The sequence below is a fragment of the Haliotis rubra genome, unplaced genomic scaffold (genome assembly GCF_003918875.1).
Source record: "Haliotis rubra isolate DU_JTF1 unplaced genomic scaffold, ASM391887v1 Scf220, whole genome shotgun sequence".
In the NCBI taxonomy this organism is placed as follows: Eukaryota; Metazoa; Mollusca; class Gastropoda; order Lepetellida; family Haliotidae; genus Haliotis; species Haliotis rubra.
Window position 1 is genome coordinate 1,268,671 of NW_025766226.1, and position 23,587 is coordinate 1,292,257.

Here is a 23,587-nt window from a genome sequence, read left to right on the forward strand (position 1 = left end):
AATATCTGTGATGTTAGTGAACTTCATAGGCATCACACATTTGTTTTCTTTTATTTGACATTTGCGCACAAGTAGAATATCCATGTGGCTGGCCTCTAAAAGTGCTGATGCAACATTCTTGGAGCCGATTCCAATTAATCCACACGCAGCGGGCACACCTGTCAATCAAACGGTGATACTGGCACCAGGAAGCACACGATGACAGCAGCAGTGAAGACCACTTCCTGTGTTATCTAATTAGATCATCAAGTGGAGCCAGGATGTTCTGTACTAATTTTCACAGTGTGCGAAAAATTATGATTTGCGCTAGTTTCATTAAAAGTCTAGACGGGACCTGGTTCAGGAAGTGGCGCGCTTATTAATCCCGGTGTGACTCAGCGTTTTATTGGTGAAGGGAAAGTTTGGAAAAGAATGAACGTGTAACGTGTAACATTTAAATTAATTCATGAATTAAGGAATTTTTCACACCGGGCATTTCTTTCTATGCATATTTATAATACACTTTCAAATTGCGAATACTTCAAAACCCTATAGATCCAATATTTGATCAGCCAAGAATTAAAAAAAAACAAAATCCTTTCAATAATTGGAGTTCTTGCGTCATGACACTACGGATTTAAAACGATCAAGTCAACACCATGCTGGTAAAGAACAATAAAGAAATATAATTTCAACCAAAGACCATATACCGGTATATGGTCTCTGTTTCAACCAAAGAGGGTGTGAATATTTTCTTTACTTTTTTCTTTTTAGTTTTGTACAAAAAAGTAATATTCATTGACATAATATTAAATGCATGCTGTCCAATTTCATTAGGATACACTTACAATATATCAAACCAGAGACCATATAATATTGAGTCAACGATCCAATAGATTACAAATTTCCTATTTTCTGTTTGCAGTGAAAACGTACCGATGACTTTCACCAATAATAGCGATTTGAAACTATGATCGTTTGTTAAACAACTTTTGTCCTAAGTTGAATAAAATTCTGAGATTTTAATGTTCAATTGGCAAGGTAAAATCATGACGATTCGCAATCTTAATTTCACTTTATGTGATTTACTTTTTTGTTTAAAGTGAAATTCATCGGTACGTTTTCACCGCAAACAGACTATAGGTCCTTATACAGTGTTTACATCCCAAATGCATCGCTTGACATACCACAGATTTTCCATCCATTCTATACCACTGCCTAGTCACACAGCATGACCACACAGACGTCCGACAAAAACCACAAGCGTACATATTGTGGCCACTCTTGCAACCTCTTGAAAGTGGGACAGATTTCTTGGTATGTGTGCCGCGTGTGTGAAATCCGAGTGGAGGTGTAGGGATCAGATTGAGTCTGGGGATCCCGTTACAAGTGCTTGGCCACACGAAACACATGTCCAGGCGCAGTTAATTACATATCCCAACACCTTCCTTGAGGAGAGGGAAATAGCAGTGAGGACATACGGAACACCAGAGCCGTGCCTACCATCTTTGCCGTACCGGTTCCGCTGTTATTCAACCCGAAGCTGCTTATCGGGGCTTGTTTATATCAGCGTTTTTCTTGAGAACCTCTTTCATTCTGGAAGACGAACTCCCACCGTCAGCTGTTGGTCATTGCCTGACACGAGCTGTGCAGCTTTCTGTTGGATGTGTTGATGTTCTCAATATGTGTTAAACAGTCGACTTACAATGATACTGGATATTCGACTCGGGCCGACATTGCTACACCTAGTAACTCTAGGATATCTTCTACACACAGGCTCCTCGGCTTATTACGGAGGGGATTATTACAACTCCTTGTTCAGACCACTCAGCGCGGATTTTAAAACTAAAGTGGAGACGTTAGGAGCGGTTTTGAAACGCCATGTTCAGCGTCTCAGGGCAACAGAGAATGGTCAAGTGGAACTTGTGTTTTTAGTGGATAGTTCATCAAGTGTAGGGGCAGATAACTTCTTCGAGGAACTCCGGTTCGTACGCAAATTGTTGGCTGATTTTACAGTGGATGTGAACAAGACCAGAGTGTCGGTCATTACGTTTTCGTCACGAGGGAAGGTCATCAGACATGTTGACCATCTGACCCAGCCAAATGCAGACAAACATAAGTGCCGCTTACTTGGAGACGAGCTGCCAAGGGTTAATTACATTGGAGGGGGTACATATACCCTTGGGGCCTTCCTTGAAGCAAAGGTAACATTATGTAATATAGTTAACCCCTTAAGTGTTGACATGTGTTATAATGGTGAGTAAAGTCTACACCTTGTTTAATTAGTATGGAACATAGATAAATATTGTGAGGTTTAGTAAAATACAGTTTTCGTCAGACGCGTTTTCTCGAAGACATTACTTTACGCAAAGTTCTCAAAGTACATTTATATCTGTTATGTTTATAGTTTAAAAGTGCATCAGTAAGCATATATTGTTTGTCGCTTTTAACACAATTCGTAAACGTGAAGACATCTTTACGAACAAAATCCATTGTCGCATATTTCTTTTATCAGAGAGGTTTTGCGAAATTCGTTTTAATCACATTTACGTAAGATAAACAGCATTTAGAAATTCTTAAAAATGGATATGTCATTGACAATAAAGCACAGTGTTGTGTTCATTTTGGTCGAGTTGCATATAACGATGATGATTACATTGGAGAATTAAATCAACAAGGTTTGCTTAGCTCTTCTGTTGCGTCGACGTCGTTACAGTAAAACATGTCCGGAATGCAGTTTCTGTTGTCACAGAGGACGGCGACAATGCGACAGGAAACTAGGTCACCCACTCTTGTTTTCTGTACATTGGGAGGCGGAGGAATGGAAATGAGAAACATTTCAATAGACCGAATGCCCCGAGAGCACTGACCTAATAAAGAATTTATTTAGAACTTTTTTCACACAAAAGATTAGATGGAAGAATCGTTTGTTCTAGTCGGTACGATTGTGGCATATACTCATGCCAATAATGGTTGTCACCCCTTCAATTTTTTAATTGGAGAGGGATTGGGGGCGTGTTTGGGGTTGGGGAGGGGTGACAGCCATTATTGGCATGAGTATATATTCAAGTTATTACATACAATGTGTATATGTAACATATGTAATCATATTATATACAGCTGGGTATATTATGGTAATCAGAAATATTGGGGGAGTTGTATTCTGCCGTGACAGATTCGTGTGCCATGAATACATTTGTAAGTGACGTGTACTTATGTAAGAGACATGAATACATGTGTAAAAGAGTAAAAGAGACATATGCTTCTGTAACAGAGACGTGGGAGAGACGCGTATTTATGTAAAACAGACTTATTGTTATGCAACATAAATGTATATTTATGAAACAGAGACGTATGTTTATGTAACAGAGACGTGTATTTATGTAAAACAGAGGTATTGTTATTCAACATAAATGTATGTTTATGAAACAGAGAGGTATATTTATGTAACAGAGACGTGGGAGAGACGTGTATTTATATAAAACAGACGTATTGTTATGCAACATAAATGTATGTTTATGAGACAGAGAGGTATGTTTATGTAACAGAGACGTGGGAGAGACGTGTATTTATGGAAAAACAGACGTATTGTTATACAACATAAAGGTATGTTTATGAAACAGAGGGGTATGTTTATGTAACAGAGACGTGGGAGAGACGTGTAATTTTGTAAAACAGACGTATTGTTATGCAACATAAATGTATGTTTATGAAACAGAGAGGTATATTTATGTAACAGAGACGTGGGAGAGACGTGTATTTATATAAAACAGACGTATTGTTATGCAACATAAATGTATGTTTATGAAACAGAGAGGTATGTTTATGTAACAGAGACGTGGGAGAGACGTGTATTTATGTAAAACAGACGTATTGTTATGCAACATAAATGTATGTTTATGAAACAGAGAGGTATGTTTATGTAACAGAGACGTGGGAGAGACGTGTATTTATGTAAAACAGACGTATTGTTATGCAACATAAATGTATGTTTATGAAACAGAGGGGTATGTTTATGTAACAGAGACGTGGGAGAGACGTGTAATTTTGTAAAACAGACGTATTGTTATTCAACATAAATGTATGATTATGAAACAGAGAGGTATGTTTATGTAACAGAGACGTGGGAGAGGCGTGTAATTATGTAAAACAGACTTATTGTTATTCAACATAAATGTGTATTTATGAAACAGAGAGGTATGTTTATGTAACAGAGACGTGGGAGGGACGTGTATTTATGTTAAACAGACTTATTGTTATTCAACATAAATGTATATTTATGAAACAGAGAGGTATGTTTATGTAACAGAGACGTGGGAGAGACGTGTATTTATGTAAAACAGACTTATTGTTATGCAACATAAATGCATATTTATGAAACAGAGACGTGTGCTTATGTAACAGAGACGTATGAGAGACATGCATTTATATAAAACAGACGTATTGTATCCAACATAAATGTATGCCTATGAAACAGAGACGTGTGCTTATGCAACAAAAATGAATGATTCTGTAGGGGAGATGTGTGATTCTGTAGCAGTGACATTTACCTGTGTAACATAGCTATACAGACCGATACTGATGTACCGCTGATGAACAAATCTGTAAGAGTGAGTTTTGTTTGACGCCGCTTTTAGCAATATTCCAGCAATATCACGACGGGGGACACCAGAAATAGACTTCACACATTGTACCCATGTGGGGAATCAAATCCGGGTCAGCGGCGTGACGAGCGAACGCTTTAACCACGAGGCTACCCCTCCGCCCCGAGTCTGTAAGAGGACATGTATATTTACATAACGGTGCAATGTGCGAAATAGTTTCCATATTTTGTTAGCCAGTCGGGCTAGCTATGCCTGAAAGTTACTAGCCCACAAAATAATTCACTAGCCCGAAATTTGAATGTAGAAACTAAGCAAAAGATTACAAACATAGATGAGAATAAAATATTGTCGGCATGAATAAGCTGCTAATATGATGAACTCTTTTATCAGGCCATCATCTTTCATGATTTAAAAGTGTATTATAACTTAACAAGTCGGAGAGAGTGATGTATTTACAAAATGGCCCCGTGAAAATTCACTAGCCAGTCGGGCCAGTGACAGTGGATATTTACTGGCTCGACTGGATTTTTACTAGCCACGGGCTAGCGGGCCAGTGGCTATTTCGCTCACTGTAACGATGACGTATCTCTATGTAACAGTGATGTATACCTATGTAACAGGCGTATACCTAATATGAATGTAACAGAGACGTATAGCTATGTAACAGAGCTATATGTAACTAATAAACAGAAACGAATACCTATGTAACATAATGAATGATTCCTTTTGAGAGACGTACACTTTTGTTAGAAGAGAGGCATGGTATAACAGATGTGTTTCTGTAATAGAGACGTTTGCTTATGTAACAGAGATGAATAATTATTTAACAAAGACGTGTACCTATATAGCAAAAAATGTTGGTTCTTTTATAAAAATGTCATCAAAATGACAAGTACGTTAGGATACTATCATTTTCTCTTATCCTAAAAAACCCAAACCAAAAAGAACAAAAAAAAAAAAAAGAACAAAAAAAAAAGAAAAAAACGTTCTCGTTAATCTTATTCAAAATGAAATGTTTTCATGAATTGATATTTTCATTGTAACCATGTTTTGGTTCCAAACAAATTAGCTTGATGAATCTGTCAATGGAACCAACAACACCAGCAAACGTTGCAGGGACCTATCTGAAAGACATCCCTGCCAAGCCGAAACCTCTTCATCTCGCTGCGACACATATATTTATTTTCACAAGCAAGATGTGTTCATAGCGCTTTTCCTTAAATAGGATTTTACCATGGCACATACCGGTAATAAGCATGACCCAGCGTGGACCACGTAATAGTGCAAGAGAGACCTAGTTTCAGCATGGAGTTAGTGTTTTGTAAAGTGTTTTATCAGGTAACTGCTATGGAAAATAGTAAATAAAGTATTTTAAAGTAAATGTTGTTTGGGAGCACCACAAGCGATAACTTAGTTATCAGACAGAGTTGCGATAACAGTGTTATCTCCCAGGCGAAGGTTAGCTTTGCCTCACATAGCGCTTCTAATTGCGTACTCTGCTGGAACTATGGCGTAACAAGTCACAGCATCACCATCTCACCCATCCCACGTGGTGACGTGTTTATATTTACACTCCTTCATCGAGTGTGTTTTAGTGACCCCTGCCTTCAGCACTGAGGATTTATTTACTGACAAGCAGGCGAGGAAGATTAAAGATATATAAGAATCCTGAACGAATCTTAGATAAAGTCCATGCCTTGAAAAATATTTACACTAAATGGTTATAAACAGAAATCTAGGTTGAATGGTCGGGTCTGTTGAAACGGTGTACGATGAATGCAAGTTTGAAAATGAGTTCGTCCGTCTGAAAGTCGGTGAGTGAGTTTAGTTTTACGCCGAGCGGCATGAGCATCGATCTGCGCATTTGGGAACCGATGATATGTGCCATCCAAGTCAGCGAGCCTGACCACCCGATCCCGTTAGTCGCCTCTTACGACAAGCATAGTCGCCTTTTGTGGCAAGCATGGGTCCGCAAGTCAAAACATTGATTACACAACAGTCTCGCGCGTTTCCTGTTGACTGGGTTCCGTCCTCTTGCGCAACACAGTACAATAACCAGTCCAGAATTTTGAGACCAATTCATTCAACTGGATACATAAATATTAATCAGTATTATTTGATACATCTAAGCACTTGTATATTTCAACACTACGCTCCTTCTAATCCTTACAAACATGTCGTGCAGCGTGCTCTGTCGTACAGCGTGCTCTGACAGACGGAATTCTGGAATTCGTGGAAATCTCAAAAGGAGGCTCTGCCGCTAGAAAAGTTTGGCGGTCTGGTACGGACTGGATATTATATCAATCACATTGTGCGTTACAAAACTACACTGAATAAGCGCAAAGAACACATAACAAGTGTAACCAGTGAGCCAGATGAATTGTGAGTCATTTTACGACCTCATCAAACAGGGTCAGTCTGTGACGTCTTAGTTAAGGCCATGCTGCCTACACCTCGCCATAAAATATAGAAATACGATGTTATTAAAGTTTAAAACTAAAACTAACTTGTAAATACCATTTTCTTATGAAACAAGGAATTGGAACCATAGTTGTTTGTGAAGTCTCTTTTCACTTTCACACGAGAAAATTCGGATCGGCTGAAAAGTAGGTCATTGTCGGAATAGGTTAATGAGACTCATGTTTCGGTTTGCCGTGTCTCTTGCCATTCCATTAGAGAACACCTGGTGTCACCACTGATTTTCAGTGATCCATTCATATAATGTTTACATCTATTTTCCCCGTTAAATCAAACGGAATTTGTTGCTGAGGATAGTCAACATTGGGTAATCTTGCGCAATGATGTTCGATATTTATCTCACTTTCTTTTTCACTCAAAGATCATGATCACAGTAATCATAATATTAACTGTCGGTTCTTTGGTGTTTTGCTTGTTTTGTTTTTTGAAAATCGTTACAGGAAAACTAAGCGTAATTATATACATGTAGATATTCACATTCGAGAATCTTTTCATATATTTGTTTTCAGGAAAACTAAGTGTTTTCATATATATGTATCATATTCTCATACATGGAGGTTTTCATATGCTTGTATTTATTGAAATATACTAATTGAATGATTCCTTAGGCTAGCATGAAGAACACTAAGCACGTCTTCCTGGTTTTGTTCCACTCTGAACGTCACTGTTATGACGGGTAGAATTGATCTTCAGTAACCCATGCTTGTCGTAAGAGGCGACTAACGGGTTTGGTAGTCAGACTTGATGGCTTGGTTGATACATGTTATTGTATCCCAACTGCGTAGATAGATGCTCTTGCCGTTGACCACTGGATTGTTTGGTCCAGACTCAATTATTTATAGACTGCCGCCATACAGCTGGAATATTGCTGAGTGCGGTGTTAAACATTAAACCGACAAACAAACACATTCCGAAAGGTTCCAACATTTTAAATATGATAAATCTACAACTTTATGTTTTATGGATGTAATAACGCATTGTGCACATCTTGTATTTCAGGTTGTTCTGAAGGGAGCCAGGAGGAATGCTACTAAAGCCATTTTCCTGATAACGGACGGGTTCTCTAATGGCGGAGACCCAAGACCAGAAGCCAAATCTCTTAGAGACAGTGGTGTGAAGATATTCACCTTCGGCATCCGAAATGGCAACTTTAGGGAGCTGTACGACATGGCATCCGTGCCCAAGAACGAAACTTGTTACATTCTGGACAGCTTTGAAGAATTTGAGGCTCTAGCAAGGCGGGCTCTCCATGAAGGTCAGAGGCCAAGGTCATTTATTCGATATTAAGATCAAAGCTTACTTATATTCGTATTGGGGTCACGAAGCCAGTAGTAGCTATGTCTATATTGGGGCACATGTGCTTCCACTCATACAGCACAATGGTCACGTGGTCAAGGGTCAAGGAAAATGTCAGTAATAACCTTTGATCTCGCATGTGATATGTAAAAGAGGTTAATCAATGCGTGTTGTAGATGTATTCTTTATAATATATGTAATATGATTCTTTAAAGACGACATATACTTGAATGTCACATCGTCGTGATGAGGAACATAACCTGTTGTTTCAAATTATATGCCCAATTTCATAAAACAAACCCAAAAACATCCCTATTAATTATTGAGCCTTCACAAATTTCGACGCTTGGGAAGCATTTTGATAGTGGTACAAGTTATTGACCTATGGACTCTTGAATCTTGGGATATCTAATCAGTAGCCGATGTTTTCAGCTGAAACTTTGAAGAACCCTCCCAATTAGTCTGTCTCGCAGTCCCTGAACCACATTATTTTCCCTACTGCATAGCCCTCTCTGCAATGCTTAAGTCCAAATCAAGCAAGTCTAGGTTTTCCCTCAGCTTCATTGTTTTGAATTTCCCGTCTCACTGGGTCTCCTTTTCAATTTAAATGTGTTTATTTGTTACTATCAAAATTATAATATTCAGAGACTAAGTGTAAGTCTACCTCCCAATGTGCTCAAATGTGTACGATCTCAAATTCAACATGAATATCCTGTTAAAACTAAAGTGATAAGCCAGGATAGAAAATTGTATATATTTTACACCAAACATTTCATAAACATTCCAGACAGCTTATCGATTATAACATTTTTTATGACAATTTTTTTATGATTAGATCTCCACACCGGATCCTACGTATACCAGCCCAGGAGCAGATGTAACATTTTGTGTAAAAATGGAGGTAACTGTTGCCATGCCAACGCGACATGCGCGTGCGGGACACATACAGGAAAATATGAATGCCAGTGCAAACCAGGATTTTACGGCCAAGGAATCGGAAAATATGGATGTAAAGGTAATTCATCGTTTTATCATCATGTGGAACTTGCTAAAATACCCTGGCCACACTCCAGTAGAATACATGGGTTTGGGTCGAACTTGTAAAACGTTTTTGAAATACCACTTCCACTACAGTGAAACCTCCTCAGTCCGGAACCCGTTAATGCGGACAGTTCCCGGACGATTACTACTTTGAATCTTTAGTAATGACAATATACTGTACACATGACTAGTCAATGCGGACATCTGATACTCTGGACGTTACGGATTCGGATTAACAGATGCCCGTAATAACCAGTCAAGGGACTTCACTACATGTATTCAGCACGACTTGAGCATTTTAATTCAGTGTTCATAATAATAATAATAATGGATAGCATTTATATAGCGCAAATCTCCGCAAAGGACTCTTTGCGCTTCATCAGAAGCTAAAGCCAAGGTTAAAGTGGGGAACCTTTTGATTTCCAGTTATTCACTTTGAAAAAGGCCATAAATAACATCTTCCCCTCAAAACATGTTGTCCCATTGTTTTAGCGCGGTACCTATGGACTGAAGGGGGTGGGGTAGGGGTGGGGTTGGGGTGGATTGTCTAGTGACTGATGCCTTGCCTCATCACATTGAAAACGTTCTATTCCCAGCATTGGTGCAATTTAGAAACCCATTTCTTTTAGTTTATGATAAGTATACGCTAGTAATTTTTTGTGGCCATAATTATTTTTGTTTGTTCGTTTATCAGTATACATATGTATAAACTAAAAAGATTCCTTTCATCTCAGTCTGACAAAGCTGATGTGTCGCACTTACACAAAGAAAATATACTACTAGTAAAGTTAAGGAACACCTGTTCTTTCATATTACTATATACATATGTCATGTCATACGTACGTAACATGAAAAAATCGGGTGGTGCTTAAGTTGTTTTGAGTAGCATATGTACCTTACGTTCCACATAAAACTAAGCTGATACGTCATTATCCGCGAGAAGCACGGGATTGACAAGAGCCATCTGTCGCTGATATCGCTCTGGGTGAATCAAGAATGTTTACAGGCCATGATAAGAGCTGATCTTTTAAAAATATTTGTATCTGAAGCGCTCGATCCAAATTAAGGTATCATTATCAAATTTCAAAACAGGTTACCTCATGTTGACTATCCAATAAGCACTGAACTCTAAATACCCGCTTGTCTTGTCCCACTTACTAAATAACACTGAAGAGTAATTCTTTTTCACCACTGAAGAAAGACGGTCTGCGGTTCATTTGAAAACAGTTTTGAGAACTGTTTTTTTCATGTCCTACAGTGTCCGCATTTAACCGGAGGAGATGTTCATGCAATCCTGCATTATGCAACTAAATAAGACGGTTCTCCCTTAAAACGTGTTTGGTATTTTTCAAATCAGTACATACTACCCAAAAAAGAAGGGACCACCTTGTTCTTTCTCATCACCATAGTTAATCTGTCATCTCTTCACTCACGTACTCTACAGAATTTAAGAACCGCACGATTAATTCATATTACAGTAGTACACCAGTAATGGCATGTTAGATAAACTGTAGTTATAAGAAAGGATCGAGTGTTCCTTAAATGTTTTGAGTAGTATATGTCGCCAACTATGACGCTGATAAAGTTACATGTATATTTGTTCAGTAACTGGGAAATGCACCGGAAATACAAATGCTTCCATCCAGGTCAGGTTAAAACTAAATTTATATTAATAAGAAACATTGTTTATATTGACATGTTATATCATTAACTAATTGTGAATATGGATAACACTTGCGACAATGGCGGTTAAGATGCGTGGCTTTAGTTTGAAAAATAACAGTTATCTTTTGTTAAAGTGAGTGAGTGTGGTTTTACGCCGCAGTATTCCAGGACACCAGGGAAGGTCTCCTCAAATTGTACCCGTGGAGAATCGAACCCGGGTCTTCGGTGTGAGGAACGTTCACTTTAACCACTAGGCTATCCCACTGCTCCCATTTGATAAAGAAATGATATATCTGATGTATAATTGTTTTGTCAGCCTGTCCCCCTGGCACATACAAGAATAGAAGCGGCCCTGGTGACGTCAGCATGTGCATGCCGTGCCCGGATGAGAATCAGACGACAGGTTCAGGGACGGCGGCCATAACCGACTGCAGCTGCAAAAAGGGATACGTCAACATGAACACCTCGGAGTGCGCAGGTGAGAAATGAAACACGTCTCAAAGTGTAAAAGGAGTTTGAAGTCGGTCATATATGGCCACATTTGTCTACATTGCTAGATATTGTCATAAACTAAATATTGATATTTTTGAAAATTGAAAATTTGATCAGGAAGAATGATGTGTTTTACCATGACAACTCAAATACGATATCTCGTCATTTTCTAACTATTTTTTCTCTACCGGCATGACATTACCATCTATCAACCCACGCTTGTCGTAAGCGTTAGCAAATTTGAGGGCTAAAGGAAAAAACCTTAAAAACTGGATTTTACAGCCTATCACAAAAAGTTTCAACAGGAGACGCTGCTAAGATCCAAGACAAAACTATAAAACACGTATCCCATGTATCGAATAATTATTACTTGTTTGTTTCAATTTCCTCCAGCATGAGTATATCCTTTTCGACCCGTGAAGATCCGGGTTAGAATTGATCTTCAGTAACCCATATTTGTCGTAAGAGGCGACTAACGGGATCGGGTGGTCAGACTCGCTGACTTGGTTGACCCATGTCATCATATCCAAATTACGTAGATCGATGTTCATGCTGTTGATCACTGGATTGTCTGGTCCAGATTCTATTGTTTACAGGCCGCCACCATATAGCTGGAATATTGCTGAGTGTGGCGTAAAACTAACCTCACTCACTCACTCCTTTTCATCGGCAGTGTATAATGGATGTGTTTTGACTGACTGGATTTGTATCGTGCAGTATATAACTCTACTCATAACGTTAACCGTTGATTCACCTGGTCCACACTCGATCATAAAGGTTGACAATGTCCTGATGAACCTTTGACAATAAACGAACAATAGGACGAAAAACATACGTAAACAAATGAGCCAAAATAATTCCTTTGTAATCCAGTCTTGTAAGAGCAGACAAACAGTATAAAGTGACTGTATGTCATAAATTCCCGACGGCGTTGGCTGCTGCTCAGCCTTGTGTCAACGTCGAGTCAGTGAGAGACCGCTGTGTTATAGTGAGGGAGTTTGTTTAGCTTTGTGTTATAGTGAGGGAGTGTGTTTAGCTTTGAGTGAGTGAATATAGTTTTATACCGCTTTTAGCATTATCAGCAATATCACTGCGGGGGACGTCAGAAATGGGCTTCAGTCATTGTACACATGTGGGGAATCGAACCCGGGTCTTCGGTGTGATGAACGCTTTGACCACTAGGCCAATCCACCGGCCTCGCTGTTATAACTTGACTATTGTTGACTGCGGCGCAAAACAATTTCATTCATTCACTATACGTAAACCGCAATACGCTTACCCACGTCGATACCTGCTCATGTGAACTTCCTTGTTTTAGCTTTCACCTGTCCAGCCCTTGATCCCCCGGAAAACGGCTACTTCGTCAACAACAAATGCAACAACGTGTTCAACGCTGCATGTGGACTACGGTGTAAACCTGGGTACGAGCTGCAGGGAAGCAGTTTGAGGATCTGTCTGGAGAATGGAACCTGGTCAGGAGTAGACGGCAGCTGTATCAGTGAGTAGCCGATTGTGTGACCAACGTTAGTAGCCGATTGTGTGACCAACGTTAGTAGCCGATTGTGTGACCAACGTTAGTAGCGAATTGTGTGACCAACATTAGCCGCCGATTGTGTGACCAACGTTAGTAGCCGAGTGTGTGACCGTCGTTAGTAGCCGAGCATACCAAAATTAGCCGCCGATTGTGTGACCAACGTTAGTAGCCGATAGTAGCCGACATATAGCCGATAGTATGACATATTGGAGTAGCCAAGAGTATGCTGCAAGAACGGTCGACGTGGAGTATGACCTACGTTAACTACAAAGAGTATGACTGACGTTAGTATCCGAAAGTATGACTAAATTGAGTGAGTGAGTGTATATGGTTTTAGCAATATTCCAGTAATATCACCAGGAATGGGCTTTGCAAATTGTACCCATTTTGGGAATCGAACCCGGGTTTTCGTCGTGACGAGAGAACGCTTTAACCTCTAGGCCTAGTATGACTGAAGTTGAGTGACAGAGGGTATGAGCGTATGGCCTACATAAAGGGGTTTCTTCCATGTTAGAGCTGGCACACTGTGATGACCTATAACCGAAACAGTTTTCAAAGCGGCAAACACAAATTCACGCTTTCAGCGAAGACTTGTCCGACGCTCCCGGTACCCAAGGATGGTCAGATGATCTGCAGCCGCGACGACTTCACATTCTCCACAGTGTGCAGATTCACCTGCGACAACGGCTACCAGCTAGTCGGGTCCAGAAAGAGGACGTGTGTCGCCATTGCAATCTGGACTGGTTTGCCCACGAGATGCAGAGGTAGGAATGGGATGAAATGTCGATAGATAGTTTAGTATACGGGGTTTATGATTTAATATATGAGTTTTGAAAAACTGTATGACGAGAATCACCTCAATGCAGTTCAAACCTGTTTCGATTCAAACAAAAGTTTTGATGTTTCCTATCTTCTGGAAGTAATGAATTGCTCTGCTTATAATCGACAGTGCGTGAACCAGAGTTTAAAGTGGTCCCTGACCTGGGTTAGAACTGGTCCCCAGTGTTTTCTGAAGGCTTGTCTGAAAAGGATTGGCAATACAGGCTCCTTGAGTCTGCAGATGTCATCGTAACTCCACAACGTGTGCTGTTGTTCATAATATCAATCACTGTTTCGACTTTCATAAGATTGATTATTATTAGCTATTGCTATACACCCGGGTTAGAATCGGCCTTCAGCAGCCTGCTTGTCGTAAGAGGCGACTGACGGGATTAGGTGGTCAGACTCGCTGACCTGGTTGACACATGCCACCTATCCCAGTTGTGTGGATCGATGCTCATGCTGTTGTTCACTGGATCAGACTCGATTATTTATAGCTTGATCATTGCTGAATGCGGCGTTAAGCAACAAACCAACCATTGCCATATAACTGGAATATTGTTGATTGCTAAACAATAAAGAAACCGACAATGAGTTTGGCTGGCCGTTTTTAGCTGGGTTGATTCCTAAAAGACTCCTTAAAAGCGAAACGAAGCTGAGTAGTCTCAGCATACACAAATACCTTGATAATTAATGCTTCTCCTTAATCAACCGAAAATCCATGATATCTTTTTTTCATCAGAGATCACGTGTCAGCCTCTGACGCCCTTGAAGGACGGGAGTGTTGACCCTGCTGTGTGCACCGCCGGGGAGGTCTCATTTGGCACCACTTGTCAGATGACGTGTCTGCGTGGCTACTCAATGTATGGTCCCCACACAATGCAGTGTACACCTGATGGTAACTGGGCCCCCAATGTAGACAAGTACAACGAGTGTTTAGGTGAGATGTAGCATCACTTCGTCACAAATAAATAAATAAATAAATAAATTAATAAAATATATATATAAATATATAGACAGACAGACAGACAACAGACAGATAGATAGATAAGATAGATAGATTAATAGATAGATAGATAGATTTATTCATGCATTTATTCATTCATTTATTCATTATAAATAAATATTTTATTTATATATTTATTATTTAAATAATTTATTAAATTATTTATTTATTTAGTTTAAAAAATCTTTTTGCCACAAAAGTTAAGAAAAATGTTTTTGCCGAAGACTGGGATCCATTACACCTAATATGCATCATATTCTCTGCGTATTTACGGTAAACAAGTTAATGTACCGGTTGACAGATGTTTGAGAATTATTTCCTTCAGGAAATGTCATGCAGTTGTACACATGGGTCCAATTTCCTTGTTGGCATTCCTTAAACACCTACAAATTGAAATTTACGAACAGCGCCGGTCAGTCTCCGCTCCATATCGTGTTTCGACACATGAAGTTGATATATGGAATGGAAAATGCTATTTCATAGTGTAAACATTGAACAGCTGCGCATCCTCGTTAGTACAGGGTAACTATATCTAGTCTGCTATGATTAATAACCTGGGCCCCTTCGTCACTGTATATGCTTAATATGCATGACATTATTTCGTCAACAGAAAGTCACTTTGCATTTCAAGTCCGTTTTTACCTCCCTGGGGAATGCATAACTCTAGATGGCTGTTTTGAGCGATTGGGTTTTGATTCAGGAAATAGGTAAAATATTATTCACATATATTTTTCGCGCTATGAAATATTCAGTCCCCGAATATTTCACCCTACGTTCTTCCAGATGAGAGGTGGCCCATTCAAGCCAGGCCGATATATTCTCTGTTCAGGGCTACCTCCCTTCCGCATGACAACACCTGTGATAATGGTTCGAATCCCGCAATTCTAGGTTTGTCAGCACCTTGCCCGTCATGGTAGATTTCAAGTGTCGAACACATAAGGCTTGACTCACATTCGTCTATCCTCTGACATCACGTTGATGTAACTGGAATACTCTCTGCATTAAACCCAACTCACTCACTCACTCACTGTTACAGATGAGAAGCCGCCATTTATTGAGTGTCCGAACAACATCGAGACTGTGACAGACGTTGATGAGAGTACGGCGGAGGTCACATGGCAGGTGCCCGTGTCTGTAGACAACTCTGGTTTCCTGCCAACAATGACGGCCGAGCCGGCGGTGTCACCTTCATCACGCTTCCCCATCGGTATCAACATCGTAACCTACATAGTGGAGGACTACAGTCACAACAAGGCCAACTGCTCTTTCACCATCACGGTCAAAGGTAAGTAAAGAGTTGTAAGTCTCATCGTATCAGTGTAGAGAAATTATGGATTTCAGAGAAATTTCAATTCCACGTACACTTCTTTATCAGTTATTAATATTTAGCAACAGTGGATGATATGAACTTATGAAGTGTTTTAAGTGAATGAGTGTGGTTTTACGCCGCTTTTAGCAATATTCCAGCAATATCGCGGCGAGGGACACCAGAAATGGACTTCACACATTGTACCCAATGTAGGGAATCGAACCCGGCTCTTCGGGGTGACGAGCGAAAGGCTTTAACCACTAGGCTACCCTACAGCCCTGAAGTGTTTTGAACAGGGTTACACTCGATGGTTGTCACACATGTTATAGTGGCCACTTCAGCTGAGGCGTGGCAATTCTCTGTGGCAAAACTGTCACTCTGATCCTCAGTTGTGAGTGACTTGTTTTTACGCCGCTTTTAGCAATATTCCAGCAATATCACGGCGGGGGACGCCAGAAATGGGCTTCACACATTGTACCCATGTGGGGAATCGAACCCGATCTTCGGTGTGACGAGCGAACGCCTTAACCACTTGGCCCCTGATTCGCCCCTGATTTTCAGTTACTCACGCTTGTAGTAAGAGGCGACATAGGGACCGTTAATAATTTATGGCTTGTGTGTGTGTGTAACTTTGTACCTGTGTGTGTGTGTGTGTGTGTGTGTGTGTGTGTGAGAGAGAGAGAGAGAGAGAGAGAGAGAGAGAGAGAGATATATTCACATTTTACATGCTACTTCATATCAAACACACACACGCACACACGTACATGACATCGTATCCCATTTTCATAGATCGAGCCTCATGATGTCAGTCACTTGACTGGAAGATGGCGGTTTTGCAAGTATCAATCTACAGATCAAAGGAACCTTATAGCCAGCGTGTATTGTATGTCGTCTTACTGAATTAGATTCGGTTGGGTAGCCTAGTGGATACAACGTTCACTCGCCATAACGAATTAGACCCGGGTTTGATTCCACAAATAGGTACAATGTGAGAGTCACATTTTTCTGTTGCCCCCGCCGTGATATTTGAGTAATGCGAAATCGCTTAAAACTATACTCACTCACTTAAATTGAATATCTTTTTGAGATTACAAATAATCCTAATTTCAGACACAATCCCTCCGACTGTGGACAAATGTTTCTCGCCTCCGCCAGTTGTCTCCCCTGACAAGTACGGCAACGTGACGTGGGAGGAACCACAGTTCAGTGACAACTCGGAGGAGGACCTGACCATCTCGAGGTCACATGACCAGGGCTGGTTTCCGATTGGTGTAACCCAGGTGACGTACACGGCCACAGACGGGAGCGGCAACAACAACACGTGCGTCCTGGACATCAACGTATTACGTGGGTGAATTGTATTATCTGTATGCTTGCTGAGGCCTATACCTTAATAGATTTTAGATCTCCCATATTGTACGATTATCGTCCATTAAACTGTATTGGAAAGAATGTATTTAAAACATTTATTGTCGATTAGGATTGAACGTAATTAACTATTGCCTTTGTCAGATTGTCTTTGACATCATTGTAGAAAGCAGCCAGAATCATATTTAAACTTTCTAACATATTTCAGAATTGATTAGGAATGAACATATTTTACGATTTCCTTTGTTAAATTGTGTCTTCAATGATAGTGGAAAGCAACCAGGAACTGATTAGAACTGAAATTATTTTGTTAGACCGTCTTGTAATGAAGAATGGAAAGCAACATGAAGAAATAGAAGACTTGCTAGAATACTGAATGCTTCCTTTGGAGTTTTGGGGTGTTGTTTCAACAAATGTGTGTAATGATAACACTTTATCCACAGCTCATGTTAAAGAATTTGGCATACTGCCAAAAATAACATTCAAAACTGCACGTGTGTTTTTGTGTTTTTCAAGAAAACTGAGAAAGAATAATTAATTTAATGTTAGACCAAGCACTGTTAGTGCGGAAACCACACCTTCCGGATCGCTTTCAGGAACGTCTGTACTATATATTCATGTGTGGTTCTGCGTATTCCTGACTTTCGTGTCCGGAAATATGTAAAACAGGTCAAATGTACTGGAAACGGTTCTGTTGGGATAACTGGCTTATAAAAGTTATAGAATTAATATTTTGTCAAAGAAACTGTTCCTTATAGTAGATCATAAAGTAAAATGACCATTTATGCATATGGTAGTGCATTAAACCTTTATATCAGAAGAATCCACATTTCACTGTATATGTATCAATATATCATAAGTGAATATACGTATATGTCATAAACTTCACAGCACACCCATGTGAGTTCCCCGCCCCGCCTGTTAACGGTAACCGCACGTGTCGCGAGACTGATGAGGCTGTGCACTGCTCCATCTCGTGTCTCCCTGGTTACGCCTTCGCCATATCCCCTGCAGAGGATTACTGGTGCGCCTATGACAATGTTTGGGAACCTCGGGAGAAAATGCCTTTCCCGGATTGTTCAGGTGAGACTGGCTTGAGATATAGTTAAACGTAGATGATATATAAACGAGCGAAACAATTCCGTCAGCAATGAGTGAGTGTTTTTTGTTGTATTTAGCAACAGATCGAAGGAGAACATCGGAAATATGCTTGGATATCTGGGCGTGACGAACAAACGCTTTAACTTGCTGATGTTGCTCTAATGCAATATGCCTGAGATGCTGGATGATTATGATAAACCGTTATCCCGTCATTTGAATGCATGGTTCTTTAAAGTTGATGAAAGCAAAATTGCTTCGTCTTCATTCATAATACATGTAGTCCATTGAAATAATTAAGCGGTGGAACTTTTGTTTCTCTAATTGTTGGTCTCTTCGTTAACAAGCATGTTGATTCCATCGGATCCATTCCTGTTGATTTTCGTAAAATACAGCGTTCAAAATTAACTTCGGTCCTTAGGCCCGAAGCCAACTGAAAACCACTCGGACCCACAGCTTTTGTTTTCTGCAGGTCGTCATGGCCGAAAGCTTCTTCATCCCCAATGACTAAGAGTATTATTTTTCAGAAAATATCATTCAGTAATTTCTAGTTTAGATTTCTACATTGAACTCTTTAACTCAGTTTGTTAGTTTTTTTGCTGGGAATTACTTATGTGGCAGCTAAAATATAGGGCCAACACATTCTGATCAGGGCCCACCACTGTTTATAGTTCTGGGTCCTGAGGGCCCTCAGCTCTTCAGGGTTAAGGGCAAACACTGGTCAATTGTAAAACATTTCTGTGTAATTACTTCAATAATCTGTGCAAGAAGTAACTTATATTTTAACTTGACCGTTTTCTCTGTAGAGAAGAAAATCTCCAATGACGTTGTGCAGCCGGCGACGGTGAAGTTCACGGGGAAGGTGCCGTGCAGGGAGAAGAAGATTCTGCATAAAATAGAAGAGACCTTCAAGAAGAACGTTTCCGTGCGGGTATGTAGGCATAGTCATGAGTGCGCTCTCCTTTGCGAACACCTGCGAAATCATTGTTTGATGGTGATTCACAGATACATGGTATAGGCGATAGATAGAGCAATCTATTGGTTAAAGCGTTCGCTCGTCACACCGAAGACCCGAGTTCGATTCCCCACAATTGGGTACAATTTGTGAAGCCCATTTCTGGTGTCCCCGCCGTGATGTTGCTGGAAGATTGCTAAAAGCGACCCCGCGGCCATTTGTTCATTAAAAACTCACGCGCTCACATGTATTCTCTATGGATGTTATTCTTGCGTTCGCTGCTGATTTTGAAATGTCATATTCAAGGTATCCGATCTGTGTGAAGAAAACTTCATCTGCTCAGTTGATGAGGTTGAAACCACGTGTCAGGAAGGTGAAGGTCAGTCATTATTGTATTGTTGCGGTATTAGTCTGAGTCAGAAAATACGAGTTGCACAGAACAACATGTATTCCTCAATTAACATCTTTCTCAGACACAAATTACAGCCAGGACTGACGTTTAGTCCAAGACATAAAGTCCCCGAAAAAGAGTTACCTTGTTTAAAGATATAAATATGTATATATATATAATCTACAAAATAAATTCACTGAGGCAATTGCAGCATAAATTGCTGAGGCGAGCTAGACTTGGCAAACCATTCTAGACTTAAGTAGGATTGCAGTACAGGTTACAATAAATGTATTGATACTGAAGTTATCACTCATTACCTAGCCTACAACAAGATCCATATTGGCCTGGGAAATCGACGACGCAGGAGACGTAGTGTCGGCAAGTATCGCAAACAGCTCGCCAGGAGTAGAGGTTACGGGCGCAGTGTGCTTATCTTTGACTTCAAGCTGGAAGGTAGGTCTGGACACCGATGTACTACACATTGTAAATGCATAATTCTGTATAATGTATTATTATGTATGTCTGTTGAGGCACGGGCGACCGAATCGTACCAGACGCCGTAATTTGCCAGTATCGTAAATACAAAATTTCGCATTAAATAATTTTGTTGCTAGCACACAGACTTGGAGGAAGCAGGGTTGCCCAATCGTGTCAGGCGCATCATTTTCTTTTTATCAGAGTTACGTCCCTTGATTATGCCAGAAGCCTACAATCATTGGTTCGAATCTCATATCTCACTAATAATGTTTCTTGTTTTGTCCGCACCTTCATAGGACTGCATCACTTACTGACAGACCGCCGCCATATAGCTGGAATATTGCTGTGTGAGGTGTTAAACAACAAACAAACAAATCTGTGTCTCACTCTTCACTAGGTACAGTGACAGCGACAGGTAACGAGACAGAAGATGACAGACGCCAACTCGCCATCACCAACAACCTAAAGACGATTCTGCAGACACTGCAGCAAGACGCAAAGGCAGGACATTTCAACTTCCGGTTTGGTGAAAGAGAGATGAACTTCAAGAACATGACCTTCAACCCCAACCAGCCCAAGTTCATGTGTCCAGAAGGCACGGTTCAGATCAGAAGTTCGTGTGGTGAGCATCAGTTAAAATGAATTATGGTTTTACACGATGATCTGCCATGACATATTTCAGAAATGCTCGGCCGCAGAGCAACATGGAAGGGAAGTAAACACACAGCAGGTTCGGACAACTAAAGTATAAAAACCATGATACATATTTGGGCATTTTGGCTATAACATTTGTAATGGCAAGAAAGGGATGAACGATATAATCTCTTTGAGGAGGGTAGTAGACATAAAATATGTTTTTCTTATGAACTCAAAGATGACAAATCTTAGCTTTAGGCAGCAGTTCCTTACATTTTTCACCAGAAGTAGTAACTGTCAACGACCTTGAACTAACTTGACCTATTTGAACAAATAACTACTTGAGTTTAAATCAATAAGGTGCAAAACAACAACTTTAAACAACAAAGAAAGATATATTTTCCTTAACCTGCCTTTGTCCCCCACATAAGCTCCATGCGACTGTTAAAATAGTAGTTAAAATACTGTTTTAAAGGCTCCGAGATCTATCCTGTTGATATCTATATAGAAAACGATATGTAATATATATACACACACACACACACACACACACACACACACCCGATTCCTTATATTGCTATGGTTAATGTGCCATGCAATAAAGGATTAACTCTAGGAATATTATAAAAGTGAATGGTGTTTGACTATTTTATCGGTATGTATGTTATATTTCCAGTCAAATGCCCCGTGGGGATGTACTTCAATGTGATCAGGAAGACCTGTGAAAGCTGCCCTGTGGGGACCTACCAGCCAATGGAGGGTAAGGCCACCTGCCTGGTGTGTCCCGGGAACCAGTCCACCATCGAGGCCAACACCAGGACGTCAAAAGAGTGCAAAGGTAATGCTTGTTGAAACTGTTTTCTTGTTTCTTTTGACAGCTCACATAGCCTATACTATCCAACATTCGATACAGATAAAGTACCCGTGAAGATCCGGGTTAGAATTGATCTTCAGTAACCCATGCTTATCGTAAAAGGCGACTAACGGATTCAGGCGTGCTGACTTGGTTGACACATGTCATTGTATCCCAATTGCGTAGATGCCCATGCTGTTGATCACTGGATTGTCTGGTCCAGACTCGATTATTTACAGACCGCCGCCATATAGATGGAATATTGCTGAGTGCGGCGTAAAACTAAACTCACTCAGTCACTCACAGATAAAGTGATATTTCATACTGTTACCAAACTAAGGGTAATATGATATTCCAGCAATATACGGCGGGGGACACCAAAAATGGGCTTTACACATTATACCCATGTATGATTGAGCCAGGGTTTTCTGCGGGAAGAGCGAACGCTTCAACGACTAGGTTAATCTTACCTTTTGTATCCGTGATAAAATGTATTTGTAGATTGTTTGAAGCGCAATCACCAGTATGACAGCCAAACGACGTCGTTCAGTCATTGATCGAATCTGGACAATTCAGCGATCGATGTGTTTGTCTACGTTATCCTCATACCCCGAAATCGCTGAATTGTCAATATTCGATCTTCGACAGAAGTCTGGCCAACCGACCCCTCTGGTAGCCTGTTTTGACAGCGTAGGCGCCAAATTGCGTAGATCGATGCTCATGATGTTGATCACTGGATTGTCTGGTCCAGATTCGATTATTCACAGACTGCCGCCATATAGGTGGGGTATTGCTGTGCAGCGTTAAACAACAAACAGACAAACAAACAAAACAGCATAGTTGCTGGGACCCTATTCCAGCCCAGAATGAAAACGGGGACCTCGGTATTAGTGTTGGGAATTGGTTAAAATCTCATAATTGATGATTGGTTTATTACAACCGATCAATCATCGAAAAAAATTGGTTAGCGTCATTAATGAAATTTGTTAATGCACATAAAAATATGGAAAAAACATGTAGTTCTTTTGGGGGTTTTGGCAAAATTCCACATCTTGAAAGGATGACTAGTATGTCAGGAACATAAATTTCTTGGAGTCTTTAAGTTAAATTCAATCATGACTTTAAACGAGCTTGTAGTGCTTATGAAATGTAACAGACAAAACTAACCTTGTGAAAAATATTGTTTATGAAAACAAGTGTTCCAGAATTGCTTGTGTTCGATTATGAGAAAACATGATCGATTGCTTGGTCTTTTAGATACTACGACCAATCTTCGATTATTTCAATTAATCGGACCACCACTACTCGGTATACATGATAAAAATACTAAACTGCTTGGGTTTATTTTCAGCCCAGTGTCTACCGGGAAGTTTTTCCTTCAACGGTCTGGAGCGATGCGAGACCTGTGAGGTTGGTTTCTACCAGTCTGAGTACGCGCAGACAGAGTGCTTGCCCTGTCCAACCAACAGAACTACCAGGAGACGGGGCAGCCGAAGGATTGACCTCTGTCAAGGTAGACGAACATAACACCGTTCGGGTTCAAACATAATGCAATTAAAGTACATAGGTGTGTTTTGTGCACCCTC

At 40.2% G+C, this 23,587-nt stretch overlaps 1 protein-coding gene across 1 annotated transcript in view; it reads left to right on the plus strand.

Moving 5' to 3' along the window:
• Positions 1 to 1,466: 1,466 nt before the first annotated feature.
• The window catches only part of LOC124277371 (sushi, von Willebrand factor type A, EGF and pentraxin domain-containing protein 1-like), a 61,019-nt gene continuing 38,898 nt past the window's right edge, over positions 1,467 to 23,587 (plus strand). The window contains 16 exon segments of the mRNA XM_046713040.1: positions 1,467 to 2,183; positions 8,061 to 8,316; positions 9,193 to 9,372; positions 11,380 to 11,541; positions 12,874 to 13,053; positions 13,674 to 13,853; positions 14,651 to 14,848; positions 15,951 to 16,199; positions 17,334 to 17,570; positions 18,483 to 18,674; positions 19,496 to 19,620; positions 19,951 to 20,023; positions 20,357 to 20,488; positions 20,910 to 21,134; positions 21,825 to 21,986; positions 23,353 to 23,514. Of these exon segments, the coding sequence (XP_046568996.1) occupies positions 1,686 to 2,183; positions 8,061 to 8,316; positions 9,193 to 9,372; positions 11,380 to 11,541; positions 12,874 to 13,053; positions 13,674 to 13,853; positions 14,651 to 14,848; positions 15,951 to 16,199; positions 17,334 to 17,570; positions 18,483 to 18,674; positions 19,496 to 19,620; positions 19,951 to 20,023; positions 20,357 to 20,488; positions 20,910 to 21,134; positions 21,825 to 21,986; positions 23,353 to 23,514 (3,211 nt within the window). The 5' untranslated portion in view covers positions 1,467 to 1,685.